The sequence below is a fragment of the Calidris pugnax genome, unplaced genomic scaffold, assembly GCF_001431845.1.
Source record: "Calidris pugnax isolate Ruff unplaced genomic scaffold, ASM143184v1 scaffold24, whole genome shotgun sequence".
Classification (NCBI taxonomy): Eukaryota; Metazoa; Chordata; class Aves; order Charadriiformes; family Scolopacidae; genus Calidris; species Calidris pugnax.
Window position 1 is genome coordinate 18,569,153 of NW_015090922.1, and position 19,910 is coordinate 18,589,062.

At 40.8% G+C, this 19,910-nt stretch overlaps 1 protein-coding gene across 1 annotated transcript in view; it reads right to left on the bottom strand.

Annotated features, from left to right (window-relative positions):
- Positions 1-4,188: 4,188 nt before the first annotated feature.
- The window catches only part of LOC106892911 (visual pigment-like receptor peropsin), a 28,696-nt gene continuing 12,974 nt past the window's right edge, over positions 4,189-19,910 (bottom strand). Inside the window, exons 3-6 of the mRNA XM_014950481.1 lie at positions 12,096-12,195; positions 9,824-9,928; positions 6,624-6,847; positions 4,189-5,968 (exon numbers count right to left, since the gene is read on the bottom strand). Of these exons, the coding sequence (XP_014805967.1) occupies positions 5,528-5,968; positions 6,624-6,847; positions 9,824-9,928; positions 12,096-12,195 (870 nt within the window). The 3' untranslated portion in view covers positions 4,189-5,527. The remainder of the gene's footprint in view (positions 5,969-6,623; positions 6,848-9,823; positions 9,929-12,095; positions 12,196-19,910) is intronic.

Consider the following 19,910-nt stretch of genomic DNA (forward strand, 5'->3'; position numbering starts at 1 on the left):
ACTGGCTCTCATTTTGAGATCCTGTGGATGAAATCTTTGTGAGTTACTATTAATCAATTTGCTGTTGCCTACAAAGCAATAGGACTTCTGTCCCACATCTCTAGGATAGAAAGGGGTAACCTTTTCTGCCCCTGCTCCAAGGGACAGACATAAACACATAAGCAAGGGCATGATGGAGAAGGGAAAGGGAATGTTTCCCCTCTGATGCCCTCTATTTCTCTTTCCCTCAGCACTGTGGGGAGAAGCTGTATGGAGGATGTAGGTGTTTATCTGGCTGTTCTGGCAGGAACAAACAGCTGTTTGGGAAGATTTTGGATTTTCCTTAGTGCCTCAATAGCCAATCTTACAGACCTGATCATGTCTTGAAACTGCCATGGCCATAAACAACAAAGTTGAGGCATTACTCAGGGCTGGGGGGATTTTGCCCTGGATTTGCAAGGCATACTGTTTGTGATGACCCTTTCTGAAGGATAGCATTGATGGTGGGGTTTGCTGCGGTCACATGGCTTCTTAATCACAAGGTTTTACGCGGCGAGCATCAGGACTGGAGTGGTGGTACAAGGAATTTGAGCCAAAGCCTTGAATTTTTATCACTCCAGGCAGGCAAAGGAGTTGTCTCTCTTTCTAAATGATATTTAAGGATTTTTGCGGCTGAATACCATTATCAACAACAACATTTCGAATGAATAGCCCTACACATATATTCCGCAGATGCAATGTGAGTAATTGTGAACACTCCTCAATCTTCCTCTTCCCACTCCCCTCTCCCCCTTCAGCCTAAGCACAAACTCTCATTTCAAGGCTATTCATATACTCTTAAGTCACTTCTGACATTTCTTTGTTGTTGCCTAACGAAGGCTGGGTTGATGGTTGATTTCTCTGTGAGAAATTCTATATAAGCCCGTGCTGAGATGTTGTCATAGGATCGGAACTGGGCAGCAGTTGCAAATGTTAGTATTTGTCTCTGGAGTTTGTTTATCTGCAAGCCTGAATGTCTGCATGGTGTATGGGGCTTTGTCCCACCCCCCCCTTGGTTTTCTGAGTCCCAGTGAAATGTCACAGTCCCAAGGATTGCGGGGTTCAAAGAGCAGCCACACTGCTGTGCCCGCCACGCTAACAAGGGGCCTCTGTGTGCCCTTGTTTGGAGGGAGACATCCCACCAGGGACATGCTGGCTGCTCCTCCTGGCTCTCCCAACCCTTTCCAAGCGCTTTTACACTCTTCTTTCATTGATTTGGTTTGTTTCTTTTTTTAAGCTTGTTGTTGAGCAAGTCAAGTCGACCCACGCCTGGTTAACAAAGCCTGAAATAATTGTGACTAAGTCAAAGCAGTGCTGAAGGGGGAAACCAGCCACACAGACCAGGCTAGTTTCCCAGCCCTAGTGAGTGTACTTAATCCTTGCTGGGTTTGTCCAGGTGTCGAGGAGGGGCTTGAATAGCAGCCAGAGGCTGGAATTGTGCCCCCTCGTTGCCTAATGGTCTGGTCTTTTGTCCTCTGTTTGTAACCTGGGCTACTAGAGGGATTTACAGACTGACAGGCATGAACTGGATTTCTTGTAAAGTTTGGAAAAGCTTGCTTTGCTGCGTTGTCCTTATCCCAAGGAATGAAAATGGTCAGTTGGGGGATTCCTATGATCCTTCTGCTCTTTGAAGATTAGGTAGGTCAGTGAAATGCTCTAAATTCATGAGAGATGAAGTAAACTTGGTTAGTGATTCAATAGAGAAAATAATTTCAACACTGTTAATGACTGTGGCTGCCCAGACTACAGCTAGTTTTTACTTTGCTTACTGTGCAAGATCCCTTATTAAAAAAATAAGATAAACCTGATGTTTTCATGGCAGACATGCTTTGGGTTCATTCTGCTATTCAGAAGGCCTGATTGCTTTGATTATTCTTCAGGATTAGAGGCACCTGAGGCAGATCATTTTCATTAAAGACCTTTGGACTTTACAGCTGAGAGACCATATGCTGAGCATCCTTAGACCTGACTATGCCTGCTGGTCTTGCTAGGTGAAGCACAATTCCAGATTTTGCAGATGGAAGAATTAGGGAAAAGTCTTTAGGTTATTGAGCAGCTTCAGCGTGTGCATCTTATTCAGAGAAATTAACTATGAGGCTAGAAGTATTGGCCCAGGTATAGATTGTTAACACTACTAACTTAATTCCCATTGCATATGGTTCTAAATGGGGGATGTTTGCAAATCCATGCTGTCTTTGCAGGAGGACTTCAGGGAGATTACTCTTGGTATTGGTCTTCTGATGCATGTGCTATGCCTATTTGCTGCTAGCGTGGTAAATGCTTAAAGGGCAGAACAGGTAAGAGCTAACATTGTGGGAACTCCCGTTTCACTATTCCATGGTGAACAGAAATAATTGTGGGTTAATGTGATTGCTTGGACTGTGTAGCCCAAGTGAAAGAGTTGTGTCAGAGACAAGGATGGTGGTAAACTACCTGCAAGGCCAAGTTGTACATGTGAGTGTTAATAACTGCGCTTTATGATTAATAACTGCAGTGATTATGGTGTAATACTCTTATGTTGCAAATTATGAATAATATTGATAATAAGAAATAGTCCAGAAAGAGCTGATGAGATTTAGATACACATGTGCCCTCAGGACTCTCTATGCTGTTTGCACTGTACTTTATTCTCCCTAAGTAAAAAGCAAAAGACCCCATGGTCCCCCTTCAGCATATCTAGTCTCATCCCTTGCTGACTGTCTCAAGCTCCTCGCTCCTCGCTGACTGGTAGCGTGGGCTCAGCAGGCAGAGAATTCCATCTGTGGCCAGCCTTGTCCTTGCATGTGTGGACCAGAGACAAGGGGAGGAAATGCAGGACACAGAGAAAGTGTTTTACAAATTTATTTTTGTTGATTTGCACACTTTAAATGCTGAAGCACATTCCCTTACCTGCACTTGAGCAGTAATGGATTCTGGACCTTTTTTTCTGCCTACAGCCACTTGCTGATGTCTTGGGTACAGCTGCAGAGCACTGATGCTTTTGGGCTGGAAGCTTTTAACCTGAGTAATTTCACCGACAAATGTGCTCTTGCTGTTACCGAACCTGGAGCACAGGTTGGTGCCTGCAAAGGCATCCATCCTCTTTTCCCCTGAGTAACTTGCAAAACCAGATATTCAGCCCCACAGCTATGCAGTCCCATGGTATTACCATACAGCCACAAAGGACTGTAGCTGTAAGCCTTTCAGGAGGGAGGTCTGCTGCAGTCCAGTCAAGGCTTTTTCAGTGTTGGCTCTTTCCAGTTGTCTCTCAGCAAGTACGCATCCACTGGCTCCTGGGCTCTTGCTCCCCTGCTTATCTCATTCTTCCCCTCTTATATTTTTCCCCTACTCTGCTCCTATTCTAGTTCATTTTCACTATTTCCACCACTTCCCCCAGTCTAACCTCAGTGCACATGCTCAATGGTGTATAAACTAGTAGAGAATTCAGCTGGACTTTGAGGGCACTTTTGGAAATGGTCTTGTTGCTCTGCCTTCTCCCTTGCCCTTTTCACATCATTTTGTGTCAGAGTCTGAATCCTGCAGACCAGCAGCACTGCTGTGACACTGCAGGGCAAGAATTTTCCCTACTTAGCATTAAATTAACAGAAATACACATTAAAAGCTAGTCTGGCATTTATGGCCATGGAGGCTCTATGAGCAGGTGTCTGGCACACCTGTGGTTGCAGGGACTTCCAAGAACCGCATCCAATGGGGATACATGGCACTCCTCTTTCTTTGCAGGAAAACCTAAGCTTTCAGCAGTGAGAAGGCTCAGCCCAGCAGGGTTACCAAGCTGGATTTTGTGTTACACTTAGAAGCTTTCAAAACCGGGCCCTAGGTATGGCTAGCCCAGCCTGGCTTCATCCAGCTGGGACAGGATTTTGCCCTAAATTATTTCATCTGTTTCTGCACCTATGGCATGCACTTTTATCTGGAAGAAAACTGTTTACTTATTTGCTTTTAATTATTTATGGTAATGAAATAGCACCCATATCCCAAGATTTTCCACAAAAATGAATACTCTTGTAGTTCAGATCTGGGGCCATGAAAGAAAACACAGTTCACCACTGTTGCTTATAATGTTTATTTGTTTTTAACTTCAAAACACAGGTGATTTTCTCAAAACAAATAGAGTAATGGGGGAAATGAAGGCGGATGCTCTTTGTAACTTTCCCAAGAAACACATCTGGAAAAGTATACTTTTGCAAAACAACTACATTTTAGCAAACCCAGACAGTGAGATTGCAAAAAGTCATAAGTAGCAGTGAGGTTAGCAACCATTGCTGTTGGGGTTTTTTTTCTTCTTTTTTTTTTTTCGCCCTTGTTTAATTTGTAAACGGCACTAAATGAACCCACAATTTCCACAGCTAATACAGAGACATTTGTGCAGAAGTCTCTGGGTAGGTAGTTAATGTCCAAGATGGGGAATTATGAAGATATATCTCCTCACTTTCAATCTGTAAAATAAACTTGGTGGAATAACTGGATATTGTAATATCTGATAGACTTGCTACTCATTTAAGTCTACAGTCTAGCTATTGAAATCACTATCCTTAATTGCTACTTAGTTACATTTACCTAAAAGTCATTTTTTACCCATAGGCAGGTACAAAAACTTTCTTTAGAAGCAGCAGTGAAGTGTTGGATTATTTTGTAAATAGCTCTGATGCCACACTTCATCAATACTCTCAAAACCTAAGTGTAATTTTTGGTTTCTTTGCCCGTACAACATCTCTTGCTCCACATTAATAGTCAGTAGAAGAACAACCACTTTGGAGACAGATCAGAAAAATTAAAGGCAAGCTTTCCTGAATCTGAATGCTACAGCCAGGCCTGGCTCACTGGGAATTTTGGGGAAGGTGGAAATAATTCTGCTGACCAACAAGGACAAGTATGAAGCCACTGTTCAGATGACAGCAACTAGCAAATGCCAGGATCTACAACTCCTAGCACCTGCATAGACACAGGCAGAGTCAGGCACAGGCAATCAGACACACACCCATGCAGGCACAGGGCTCAGGTGGTGGGCACCCCTTGGGGAGCACAAAGTTTTGCCTACCGACTCCTGGCTGCTGGAGCTGCAGCAGCTTCACGGCTGTCTCAGCAGGGCCCACCTTCTCCTATAGCACCACGGAGCAAAAATGATCCTCTGCGGCTGGGAGTGCTGAAGAGCAAAAAATGTATTTTGAAATTTAATCTCCTAATTAATAAAAATTGGTTAGGAACATATTAGTTATTTTTGTTAGCTAATGCCTGCTCTTCACAAGTCTGTCTTTCGTTTCCTGCATTCATGTGAAAATCAAATGTTTCTGGCACTGGCTGTGCTGCCCACAATGTAATGTGCTTCATAGCTTTTTGTACCTACATAGAAGGAAAATATCACTTTACCATCTGATTTGCTTGAGCTGTATAGTCATCACTGCTATAGCAAGAAACAGATGGACTGGGAATTAGGAAATCACCCAAGCACTGATCTGAAGAGAGTCTTCCTGAACACAAAGCGGGTGCGTGTGTTAAGTGGCCACAAAACTTACAGTCTATCACATTCAATATCAGGGTTATTAGACGGTGTATCAAGAATACCAAAACACACTTCCTTGTTTGCTGGAGGTGGGGTATTGGTTGGACTTCCCACCCCAGAATCAGGGCTTGGTGCAGGGTGCGTTTCTCCTGCATACTTCTCTTCTTTCTGAGAAGGCTCCTGTTGTTTTTGCTTGAGGTTTTTGAAACGTTTGAGCTTCACAGGGTCCTTGACTTCCTTGGCACAATGGAACAAGATGAAAATGTCCCTCCGAAATTTGGAGCTCATTCCAAAGTAGATAATGGGATTGTAGAAGCTGGCAGACTTAGCAAACAAACTGGCAAGGATGCTGGTAAGATTGGGTACAGGGTGACCAAAGGCAGACCATATAGAGATGACAGCATATGGTGACCACGCAATAATGAAGGCTGTGCAAATGACAATGGAAACCTAAAAGATAGCAGAAGAATAGTCTTAGAACTATTCTTAAATCTTAATTCCACATCAGGGAAGCAGCTTAAACACTTGGCTGGAAGGGAAACATCAGATTGTCCTGAGGGTATGGCTCACAGCAGAGTACGGGCAAGCAAACGGTTAGCATTGATGGGGCCAGGCAGTCCTAGAAGCAATATATCTAATTTTGGCATGGTGGTGTGCTTGAGCAATGCCTCATCTAAAGGAATGAAAATAGCTACAGTCCCCTGTATGTTTATATGAATTAAGGGGGGTTCTGGTAGAATTAAATCAACAGTAAGTAAATTGAGATCTCCACTGTAACTTCTGTGTATGCTCAGAAGTAATGTAACTTCTGAAAGAAAAGAATTTATGCCAAACCAAACTTTTGTTTTTGTATGGTATAACCCATTCCAATTATATTTAAATTATTTTTCACATGTGATGTAGCACCAATATTAGCCAACTAATGGGGGTAGGAGTTTTAAACAATCCTCATATTCTTCACTGAGTTCAGACTCTGTCACTAGAGATTATAGAGAAATAAAACGTGACTGATTTGTTTTGTTCTCTTCTAGTCTAGTCGGGACCAATTTTTGGAAAGACAGATTTCATTGAGATAAATCCCACACAATGAGAAACCCAAACTCACCCTGGTGACGTCCCGCTCCATTCTCCTCTGTCTGTCTGTGGGATCCCCCAGTCCTGTTAACGCATGGCTTAGCTTGACAGTATTGATAATTGACACATATGAGAAGACCATGACTGACACAGGTAGGAAAAAACAACAGATAAAAATGGAGACAATGTAGGACTTGTAGATTGTAGAGAAGTTGGCTTTTGCCCAGTCTATCTCACACGTGCCATACATGCGATCTGGAAAGCAAAAATAAGTTGGTTAGCATTTTTAGAACAAATTCAGTTCAAATGCTGCATTTTTCTTCTTCTAAGCACTAAAGAACAGATTGATTGTTCTGATTTAATGAGTTGTGACATCAATTTCCTACATAAACAGTTTTTCAAGACCAGCTAGACTGTATCAAGTTTTAATGTGTATTACCATGCTGTCCAGTTAAGATTTCCAGTGTACATCCATAATGCACAAACTGTTATTTCTGAACAGGAAGTTGTTATACTTTATTAGAAAGATAAAAAGGGCATTCATTCAGTAGGTTTGAGATTTTTGAGTGTTAACTACTCTTATGTCATGATCTTCTACATATTAACTTCCTAAGATGAGCACGTAACAGCATAACAAACAATTGTGAAGACACAATATGCCAGATGTAAAAACTCACTACTTATAAAGCAAAGTAGGAAATAAAAATAGCGAGGGGTTTTAAATAGAAACAAAAAGGCAATTAAATTTTTATTGTATTGAGAGCCATGAAAGCAAATTGATATAGCTAATAATAAAGATTATGGGAAGATGAAACATATAAGTACTTAGATAATGAGACATTTTATTAAATGGGAAGCGTACAGAGCTGCAACTACAAAGGACCTGGAGGCTCTTAAAAATGAAGCTGGGTGGATTGCAGCCAGTGGGATTTACAGAAGGACACTTGCTGATCAGGTACTTAAGGGAAAAGGCAGTGGGAATAAGGTGCAGTCTCTGCTTAAATACTTTTATGAATAACAGCTGACTTCTTTACACCATCTGATGTGTTTGCAAACGTATCCTGATATAAAAATTGAGTTCAATAGCATTAGAGGTTTTGTACAGATTGTGAATTATTGATTTTTCTTTTTAGGTGGAAAAAAGCATTTTTTTCTGGCAGCTATGGCAGCAAATTGAATTATAAATAAATGAAGCATGAACCAAAATTATGTAAGTCAAGTATTAACAAGCCCTGGAGATACAATACAGGTGAAGACTGCATGATTTAGCAACAGATCTCTCTCTGACATCCAGTAATAATTCTGAAGAAAAAAATCTCTCTTAATTCCTCACAGGTGGTAGGAGGTTTAGACAGGATGAATTAAAGAAGCAAAAGATTTAAATCTCTTTTATGATTCTCATCAAAAAGACCTCAGTATTTTTAACACCAAAAGCTCTAGGTGTTGCTATCTGGATGTGTTCAGTAATAGAAACAGATTTTTGTCTCCTTCACGTTTTTCTTGAGTAGACCCCAAGATTCAAAATATAACCATAATATCTGGCTTAATGTCAGGTTTCTGCATTGTGAAAACTTTTGACTGAAAAAAGCAAGCAGCTTCCAGATGACATGAAAAGAAAATCCTGTAGATTTTCTGTGAGTCAGAATTCAGAGATGTGTTTCCCCTTTCTGCAGAGACATTAGCAAGTAGCATTTCCAAAACTCAGCAGGGCCCCGGGGACTCCTGCATCTGCTGTGTGGAAGCAAGAGGACCAAGTCAGCCACGTGTAATGTGCTGTGGTCTGCTGGCACCGGCTGTCTGCTCCCAGACTTGCCATTTCTGGGCTCCCACCTCTCCGCAGGTGTCCTCAATGGAAATGTTTTTAGAATCAGATAGCCCAGGAACCTGAAGCCATTGTGTCTCTCAGTAGGGAAAAGTGGTCTTGAAGACCACTGTCAAGGAATTAAATCCAAAGGACAAACAGGATCCATGGAGGCACATGGATGCCCTGACAAGACAGTGATGCCCAAGAAGTCCCTGGCTCCAGTTTAAGGCCAAAAAGGGCATCAGAAACACTTCTACAAATGAAAACTAGTAAGATTAATGAAAAAAGAAAACACAGATCACCAGAAGATAAACCGAAAGTGACCAGTCTAACCCTGCCAGGTTTTTGACATATCCAGAGTACAAAAATATAACATAAAATTAGAACAGTCTAATAAACAGTCTCAGCCAAAACATCCACTGAGCCTACTATCCTGGTAACATTTTAGTTTGGGAAGGATAGGTTTAACCAATCATAGAATGGTTTAGGTTGGAACGGACCTTAAAGATCATCTTGTTCCTGCCCCCTGCCATGGGCAGGGACACCTCCCACTAGAGATGGAATGGAAACGTATGCTTTTCTCACACCCACACTTCAGGGGTCCAGAGATACCTCAAGGTTTATGTATTCAATCAGTAAGAGGATATATTCACATAGCTGCTTCCTAGATTTAATGACTTCTCAAAGGATGAAGATGCCTACACAATGCAGGCAGATAACTGCTGGACAATTTCAGTCACATGATTTCAGTTGTTAAGACTCTTGTATCATTATCATTTTTCCCAGAGATTAATTTCATTCAATTTTTAGAGACTTAATTTGAGACAATTTCTTCAACTTCTCCCCAGGAAGCAATTTTCTGATGTGGGAGTATCCCTTAGCCATTGAATTACCATGGTGTTCATACTAAAATTTTTGCCTTCCCCCCGCCTCCTTTTTTGCTATGGCCTTATCTTGCACCCTAATCACTCCTGACATCTTTTTATTCCTTTACTATGTTAAGTTTTCATATTTTCAACAAACTGTTTCACCAAATCTTTCTGGCTTGTCTTATTATAGTTTCAGGTTTAACTTGCTGGAACTTGTGTTATTTTCTAGCTTCCTAATCTTGACAGTTTTTGAAGGATGTCTTTTAATAGTTTCCTTTATCTCATTGCTTAATCATGCCAAATATTTCTGGCCTCTCTTTTTTCATAGGTAATATGCACTTGGTCCAAGTCTTTCCTGAGATATCTTCAAAAAAATCTCTTTATAGCTGATACCAAAGCGGGCAACACTCTGCACAAACGTCATGCATGATGAATGATTTTCTCAGTTCCACTGATAATCAGCCTTGTTTATCACAAACAGCAAGAAAGAAATGTAAGTATCTTTGTTCAGTTAAGTGGAGAGGTGCCAAATAAGTACAACCGAAAGATACCTGTTACCTGTATAACTGCCCCAGCCAAGTAATGGAGCTGCTGACCAGAAGAAAGCTGCTATCCAAATGAGAACCAGCGCCACTGTCATACTGCTGTTGCTGATGCAGTGACCTGCAATAGCATGGTTTAGTCAGAAAGTAATATCTAGAAAGGCAAACATATCTCTGAAATCTAAATGCACTCCTATACTAACAGCTCATAAGGAAAATACAGCTATTTAAAAAAATATTAAGACCAAAAAATGCATATTCATAAGAAAAGCTTAATTTTGAAATCATCTGTCAGGCTTGTGTTCAAGACTATTTGTGAACAGTGGAAATGCATGGCTTTTAAGCAGGAGACAATGTGTGTATTGAGCACTGCAGAGCTGGCAAATCCTACAACAGACATGTTTTGCAATTTTGTAAAAAGCAGGAACTGGTTGTATTTTAAGCTTCACATAGAAACAAACAAGATATGTCTAAATTCAGAGGTTTTTCTTATTCACGTCAAGGTTTTCCCTGTTAAAAAGCAGGAAATACATTAGATGCTAAAACAACATTAGCCATTCAATATAAATTATTTAATCTGTTCTGCTGTTGCCATACTTTGTGGTTATTTCTTCGCTTACATGGAAAATACTTAGGCATCCACCAATCTCTGTTCCTCAACGTTTCTGTAAAGTTGTACTGTGTACTTGCTCAGATTTCCTCAAGAGGCAAACACAAATTATGCACGCCCTTAGAAGGTGGCGTGATATAGCTTTGCAAAAGAGAAATGTAGGTTTTAAATATGACTTAATAATTTGCAATGAATATAAGATATAGAATACATAACAGCCAAATTCCAGCAGCTCCAACAGCAGTTTGTGTTGAAAATTAACTTCAACAAGTACATCATTACAACAAACTGCAGGAACTTCCTGTGGAACAAAGACCACCCTGCAGAAGTTCTTTTCACAGCTAACACTACTCATGCTATTAGAGAGAAAAACTCGTATGATATATTCAGTGTATTTGTGCACACTTTACCTGTGGACACTAAGAAGTTCCCGCTTGTAAGGTGATTCAAGCAAGTTACAACAAAGACATGAAAATTGATAATACATTAGCTAAGGATGGGTGAAAGGAAGACTAGGGAGAATTTATGGGAAGTATAGGGATAAAGAAGAGAGAGTACATAAGGTTCTCACTGGAAGTCAAAGTTTTCAGTAGGCAGGAGATCCAGGATGAACGGTAAGGAAAGGTTTCTACTGCTCCTGGGAAAGGGAGTGCCTGGGGTGAGTGTGGTGATGTAAAGAGGCATAAAGGAAAAGGGGCAGATGATGGCAAGTAGATACAGACTTGCTGATGAGGGTTTCACAGAGCAGGAAACACGTAAAGGATTTCAGACCAGATTTCTACGGTGTAACACTCATATGCCTTTAGAGAGGCATTTATACCAAAGGTTAATAAAAATGAAATTCAAAAAAACAGGGAGCGGTTATTAAAAGGTTTCTAGCACTGGAGAGAGTAATGAGGAGTGGTTGTTTGAGATATTCAGTTACAGATCAACAGGGCAATAGAGAAGGAAGAAGTGTGAGTGTGAGGCTGTGGTGATGATGCTTTGCAGATCTGGGACACAAGCAGGGGACAGGGACTATCTGGGCAGAGTCAGGTCATAGTAATGTCTGGGGATGGTAGGAGTAATTTTAATCTCCTGTGGTGTGAAACTGTCCAGGGAGGGGAGGCCGGAGAGGCATGTGGGGATGGGAGGCTGCGCAGTGCTACAAAAGCTGGAGGCAAGATGTGCAAACTGAATGTTCCCAGTGCCATCTAAACCAGTCCTTGATGCCTGCTGTGTGCAAACCCTGGCAAAACACCCAGAAGAGTGAAAATATTTGTATGTAGGACAGCTTTCTGAACCAAGGATCTTATTAGTGACTGGAAACTTCCCAAAAATCATCTCATAGAAGATGTAATTTGTTGCTTACAGTGTGATCCAGACACGCATCACTTGGGAGCCATTTAAGTTGCATTTTGAAGAACACAGAGGGTCAGCAGGACCTGTGGTGTCTTTGGCACAAAGGGGAATTTAACCCATGGTGACCAAAGTGTACTAGTAATAATTTGGCTTTTATTGGGGTTAACCCTGAAACCCTATTCAAACATGTTTGTAATGTAAATGACTACTTTGTGTTCTGGTTTCCAATGCATCTAATTTATATTTGATATAAATTATCAACTTCAGCCTGCAACTGAAAGAAAAGTTTTGCACTGGGTTCAGTGAAGGCAGAGCTGTACCTGCCTTTATTTCTTACCTCTCTCAGGATGGCAGCCCTTGATGTAGCGAGTCACACTGATTACTGTAAGGGTGTTAATGCTAGCCAGGCCAAAGAGAAGTGTCAGGAAGCCATCAACCTGAAAAACAAAGCAGTGATGTTCTTTTACTGGGGAGAGCTCAAGGGGAAAAGAATAACAGGAATTGCTCCTGTCACTTTCATGTCAATGCTCTCCAAAGTTTTTCCAGAAACCCAACTAGCCAGGAAATATAAAATGTCAGGGGCAGTTATCTTCTTTAGGATCAGTAAACTTATATAAGTGTTCTGTCGCATACATAAAATAAACAAGCAAACATACACTCACATCTATGGTTCCCAAAAATCACTTGTCAAATGAAGGTTGAACCAAAAAGAAGAAAAGCCCTGAATAGGCAAAAATGCACTGGATGCAGCTGCCCCACTTAGGCAGAACAAACAGGCAAACTGAACCCATGAAATTCAGGCCAAAGAGGGAAGAAGGTAGGAAACAGTGGGCTTGGCTGAATAAGAAAAGCTTTTAAAAAAATTAAATAAAACCATCCAAGGCTAAATCGTTCTGACAGATTGAGTCTCAGTGTTGGTGCTACTGATTGCCTGCTATGATTAAGCCCTGATCCTCAGCACCTCTGACTGACGCAGGCAGATCCACACGGCTGTGCGGGCTCCCACTGACGTCAGTGTCTCAGCAATAGACACACAGGACGGTGACAACTCTGCAAGTTTCACTGATGGGTATAGGAAGGAAGCCGCTGCTGACTGTGGCGGAGAGGGATGTAGCCATCTGCTAGGGAGCACTGTATGACTGGGAAATGATCCAGGCAAAACGCTGAAGGCAGTCCCTTTTCAAAAAACTTGCAATGATGTACCAAACTGGCCAGAGCAGAACAACTCTTGGAGGTGCCAGTTTTACACCGAGTGAAGCTGGACTATTAAGCAAGTGTCTCTGGACTGCAACTTGGCATTCAAGTGGCAAAATTATCAGCGGCAAGGCACATCATTATTCTACAGGAACAAACTCTGCCTTTGTGCGAATGGGCACTACTCCCGTGGAATTCAGTTTATCCCAGCACTGAATCTGGGGCTTCAATCCAGCCTTAAAGCTGAGAGCATGGCAGATTGTATAAATTAAATTGGGTGAAGGGTTAGGAAAGGGCTGCTTCATCATTTCTTTCACTGGTGGTTTTTCTTGCTGCCAACACCCTTATATTGACTACTTACTTCTTACATGCCACATCTTAAATGCATGCATGACTTGGTACCACAACAATCTATATCCACCTGTGCTCCTCTTACAATCAGCTCATGCTTGGTATATAAATGCAACCACATTTACACCAAAAATCAGACTTCCTTGGATGCCACAGCTACTTCCTAGAAGCTGCACTTGGCTGAATTTGGCCTGCTCCGTGCTGTGGAGATTGGTGAAATACCTGAATATGCAAATGTGCTCTGCATTTCATTAGCCTTATTGATGCAAACAGCTGCCACTTCTCCATTTGCTCTAACAATGCTCCACAGATGCAGAAAACAGCGTGGCCAAGGACTACTGAGAAACCAGGCTGCATAAGCTTCAGCAACTGCACTAGTTAATAGATTAGAATGGAAACAATGTTTCAGCAATGATGCAAATAAACACTTTGAAATTAATTTTAAAGACCTATGAGATTGCATACTAAAGTAGTAGGACAGGCTTCTTAGTGTGTATCACAGCCCTCCTACGCTGAAAGTGGTTGAGTTTTTCTGAAATACATCAGTGTATGTTTTATCACCTGCAGAGGTAGCCATTATTCTCCCATCCCCCTTCCCTGACATCAAACCAAAGAGAGACAATTATATTAAGTGATCAGTTCAAACAGCCCTTGAGCACGCTCAGAAGGGAGGAAAGTGGGTCTAAAAATACACTCTTGCCCTTTACCATTTAAGATGAAAGTCTGTCACCATAAGAAAGAACAAGCCAAAATGTTTTCTTTGGAGTGGTGCCTTGCTAAAAAAAAAATGCAGTTTCACCTGAGTCAATACAGTTCATAGGACTGAGCCATTGTCAGCACCACGTCTTGTTTTCATACTATTTCATAATAGCATTTCAGCAGATCAAAGTACTGTGGCTTCTGCTAGCATGGGGGCTAGCGTCAGAGATTTGAACAGGGCCACAGGGTTACAAAGGGTTAATAAGTAGTTAAAGGAGCAGCAGTCTCCTGTGGGTGGCTGTGCTAGTAGCCCCTGTGCTAGCCATAGGCTCCATGGCTTAGGAACAGGTGAGAGGGTGAAATGCCAAGGAGGAGAGGGAGATCTGGGGATAACAAGAATGCCAAGATGAAAGGAATAAAGGAGGTGACTGAGGTGGGTCTCAAGCTGCAGAACAGCCCATACAGAGACCATGGTGTCTGGAACATTAAAACAAGAGAGAGTATCCAACAGGGTTAGGGCTGCTTTGGGAGCAGAATCCTCAAACCAGTATCATCCCTGCCAAACTTCTATTGGTGATGAGCCGGCCCTTCAGCCTAGCTACGCACGCGCCATTTCCCAGCAACTCTATCAATTCTGCAATACATTTATATTGGTGTCACTTAGACATATGTCTTCAGAAGAAAACGAAGCATCTTACTCCAGCTGTAGCCAACCTATTTCAAGCACACACCTACTGGATACGGAAGAAAGATCTCTGCTACTTTTTATACTCCTGAACAGACAACACTGACTGTAGGTAACAACCAAAGCAACTGCTTGGAACCCAAAGTAGTTCGCAACAGAAAAAACTGCTTTAGCACAGTCCCAATTTCTATAGGCAGAGATATTAATATGAACAGGGAACAAAACCATGATATTTTCTGCATCTTTAAAGATATATGGAATGACAGCCAAGGAAATACATAACATTTAATTACTTTGGAAGATCGATGCTCTTCCCCTTCCTGGTTCTGGTTTTCCTTGTTTTATCCCACCCCCAGCCAGCTCCTCCCTTCCACAGTCATATTATTTCCGCCATTTTAAGTAATGCAATTTTGTCCTTCCTATCATTAATTATGATCAACTAGCAGCAGTGCTAATAGACAATAGTGAATTCTGACATAAACACAAAGTTGATTGCATGGTAATTTTGATCCACCAGCTTTCCTCTTCGCCAATTAAGAAACAGGAGTAGATTAGCATTTTTAGAAGCTTTTCTCTCAATGTTATACCAATATTACTCCCTTGGCTATATCGATACTCACAGAACTTGCTCATTATCTTTATGTTGCCTGGAAGCTAAGATATAATTGAAGAAAAGTCCGTGTTTTTTTCTGCTTTGTACTTGTGCCTGATTTTAAATCTCGCTAATGTTCGTGGTGCACTATTTACAACCGACAATAAACAAAGCTCCTAGCGCATGCAAATTTATTTCTTAAGCTTTGCTGCAACACAGGGAGCGTCAGGCATCCCCAGTGCACCATCAAATTTTTAGCTACGAGCTTGGGTGTGCCCCAACTTTTATTAGCTTTAATACTTATGCATCCCTACTGAATTCATGAGTGTTGTCTTTAAAGGAGATAGAGTAAAATATAGCCTACTGTTCTCATTATTGGATTAATCAAGGTTTAATGGCACAAAAACATATTGCCAGAGCAGCTATAACGTTTCAGTTGAGGCTGAAACATCAATCTCACAGCCAGCGCGGCTGCATTGCTCCCTCCTCTGGCCAATGGCGAATTTGTTGCAATTGCCTGAAGTGAATTTCCTTCCCCTCAGAACCACCACGACCTATCTTTCTCCTCTATTAAAGATGAGCTAATGAATATGTAAAGAAAAACTTTTAACAGTGATTATTTTTACACTGCATATACTTAAAGTCACCATGACAAGTTCTCTCAGAATATTTCTTTGAATACAGATCAGATTAGCCCAAGATCATTATGTAAACAGATACTGGCAATAAGCCTCCTTCAACCTCAAGAGATAAAAAAGCACCTAATCAATATTTAACAAATACGCTTGGAAAAACAATTGTAGGCACCTTTGAATTCAACATGTTTTAAAATTTAACAAGTTCTTGAAGTTTGCAGTAAGTGAGAAAATATTCCACTTGAGTCTAATGACAACATTATTCTCCCATACCTCCAATATATCTATAATTTGTTAACTGGATTATTTATGCTTACAGTAACTTTTCTTTCAATTGGAAGAACTAACAAGGTTTGTAATCAAAATCAGTCAGGAGACTACATAAAACTCCCAATGCACTCCAGCTCTCCTAAAGCACTCAAATTGTTTCTCTAAGATTTACTATAAGACAGGAAGTAAAAAAGACTTATAATTTACCACAATTTCCACAACACGAATCTTTTGCTCATGCCGCACTGCTGCGCTATGGTTGCATTCTGCCTTCTAAAATGTCTCAGCAAGCTTCAAGGGTAGCTCTGCTTGGAGGTGATTACAGTAACCCAGGCTATTATAGGTCTCTGACACAAACAGTACTTCATTTACTAATAAACAATGAGAACTGATATGCTACAGAATTAGATAGCTTATGCCATTAAGTGAGACGATCACACAGTGTTTTGCATTTACCAAGTGATTGAACCTTTCTGTTGATGGCATATATTTTAAAGATAGGAAAAATATGGATGCAATATTTAAGCTATACAATTGTATGTACTGATATATAGTTATACTAACTATACTATATAGCTAAATATACAGCTCAGATTTTGGCTTTGGTAATGTTAGGGAATCCAGAATAAGGCTACTTGTTTGCTTGTAGTTATTTTAGGTTTATATACTGAGTTAATCAAGTGTGATTCAGCTTATACTGAATTTGGGCTAACTTTTAGCCATTAGACTTGTAGCCCTCTCAGGTCACAATTTATATTTGTACTAGTACATGCCCCTGTCAATGAGCAGGGTGATGAATGCAACAACCCCACCAAGGTCACATCATTTTTTAACAAATAGACAGAAATTTCTTTCAGAATTGCCTTACACAGCCTCATCAAATTAGAATCTCACTTCAAGTACCTCATCTCCACGTGCTTTGGAGCACCTCCTTTCTAGGTCTGGGTTGATGAGACCATGGCAGGTTTCATGTCTCTCCTGTCCACCCATAAAAGAATGAATGTAGCATGTAGCTCGTACCACCCGATGATCCAGATACAAAGAAAAGACTTCCATCTTCAGGTTAAATGCTGTATTGCCATTGTCTTTTTGTGTACTACCATACAGGGAAATTAAGAAGCACTAGATGGGAAATTCTAGCATTGTCCTCTGGGAACATCAGCACTACATAGTGTAAAACTCTTTTCAGTGGGCCTGAGCCAACACTCCTCTCCACTTCAGTCATATAAATTCAGAGCCTACTTCTTTATTGCTAGCAGCACCACTACTATAAATAAACAAACACACAGACAGACAAAAGAAGAAAGCAGCTGCATGAGTCACCTGTCTCACCTTTACCTTTCCATAGAAAGCAAGGCTGGGCTTTGCAGCCTGTGGTGATCCTACCCCAAAAACTCAGATCCTCCATTAACATCAGGTTAAACTCACGCTTTTATTTTCCAAGTAAAGAAGTACTGTCTTTGCCTTTTCAGAATATCATGGTAAATGTTTCTGGAGGCCTATAGATGTCTCAAGGGAGGCAGAGGTCCCACGGACTGTTCATGGGCTCTGCCAGGACAGCCCAGAGATTACAAATGACCCTCCGCATTCTTCAAGTACAATTGTCTGTGCTGTTTCCCAGCAAGAAGGAATTTGCTTACGAAGCCATCATCAGGTTAATACAAGGTCATCTCTGACAGCTGGCTGAATGCCCACCAGTGGAGTTATTACTCTGCTCATAAGGCTCCTAGGCACAAGGCAGGGCAGGTTAGTGATGGTACCAGTTCAATCATTAAGAGACTAGGACAAGAACATTCTATGTCCCTAAAAGCCTGAAAAAGCTGTATGGCTGCTAGGAGATCTCCTCTTAGGTTGACACTCTTGGCTCCTCTGGAACCTCTACCAAAATAAACAGAGAAACAGTAGATAACTGATTTATCCCAAGAAAATTGTTAGTTTCCTAAAATGGATATGGACTGCAAGGGTCTTCACATAACAACTGTGTATGATGAATTGGACCAGACAACTCCTAACAGGAGATTCACATGCATTTCCAGACAGTCCTAGTAGCCCAGTGATAGCCTAGAAGAAAGTGTAAAAGATAGAGGTTATTCTTAGCTTAAGGAGCTATCTGGAAAGCAACCAGGTGCAATCCCTTCTGCAGTAACAGTGATGTGGAAATACTGGATGTTGTGTCATAGAAGCAATGGTCATCTTGTAATTGATTCAGTCAGGACAGGATCAGGGTCACAACCCAAATTGCTTCCTGCGCACTAACAGTGTGCTGACTTAGTGCAATAATTTGTGAAAGAGAGGATGAGCAAATGTGAGCTAGGACAGATATTATCAGAATTATTTTTAAGTTTCATATGAAATTTGGCTTGAAAGTCAGTGAGAGGATGTGGCACACAGAGAGGAGCCAGAAGAACACAAATTGTTCAGTCCCATGGTGAGAAGATCTTGAATGATGAAGGTAAGTGATGGACAGCACTTTTTGAAAGAATAAATTTAATCTTCTAGAAAAACACATCAGCACAGAAGAACAAGGAAGGCTATAATTTTCCATATGAGGAAACAAAGAAAGGATGTTTCAAAGCACTCTAAGAGAAAAAGCTAGTGCAGGAAACAAAATTTAGACTTGGGAAATTCCTGGTTCTGTGGGAGCACCACCAGACAACAGCTGCAGCAAAGGCAGCAGCATGTGGTTTAAGGAAGTGCTTGGGTGGCATGGGACAGGCTACATCAGACTTGTTAAATAAGGAAACAGAGAGTTTGAGCATTCACAGTTTTTCAAGTACCAAATATATAACTTCCCTAATTTGTTGCAATTGGCTGCAGAACTAATCATTTACAGAAAAATGAGGGAGAATTCATGGCTAATAAAAACTGTCATAATCTTCCTGCAGTCACGTTAGTTACACTGAAATGATCTTCTATGTTGTTAATGATTCTGTTTGTGTAAAGGCACAGTTCCCCCTCCGCTTCCCTGCAGATGTATATTTCTCATTAAAATTTAGCTCACAGACGTCTACGTGAGTTGCTTTTACTTCTTTGATGCAATGTATATGCTTTTCAGATTATAACAAGGTGGACTAAAAATAAAGAAATAGGGAACACTAATAACTCTGCAACATTTTTCCCCCCAGTATCCAAATCTCAGTTATTCGTGGAAACAAGATTGAGGATACATTCTAGTTTTCATAATATTTGAGATACAAAAATTGCTCAGAAAAACATCTGGGAGAGGAAGACTTGTATAGCATAGCACAGGGAAAGTAAAGGGCAATATGTTTTTGAATTTGCTTTATAGATTGGTCTCCACATCCTACCTTTCACAGTGAATTAGCGTGTTAAGGTGAGCTGAAAACAGAGCTAATGTTACACAGCTTTTCTTCAGCACTTTTAACACCTGTTTTATCTGTTAATGCTCTTAGTGCCAGTTCCATGATTTGACTTTGGGTTATTTTCATCTTACTGAAATGTCAAGAATGATAAGCTATATATAAGTAAAATCCCAGCAATATCACACCACAGTACTGTGCTAGGATAGTCAATAACTACTTTTCACTTCCTTTTTACATTTGGTTAAATTTCTTTTAACATCTTTTTGGGAGATAGCTGAACATTTTTCAACTAAGCAGACAGTAGGCCACATTCCTGCGCTATTATGATTTGACAGAAAAATAATTTAATTTTTCCATTCCAGCTACATGTTTGGACAACTAGGATATACACTGATATTGCAAG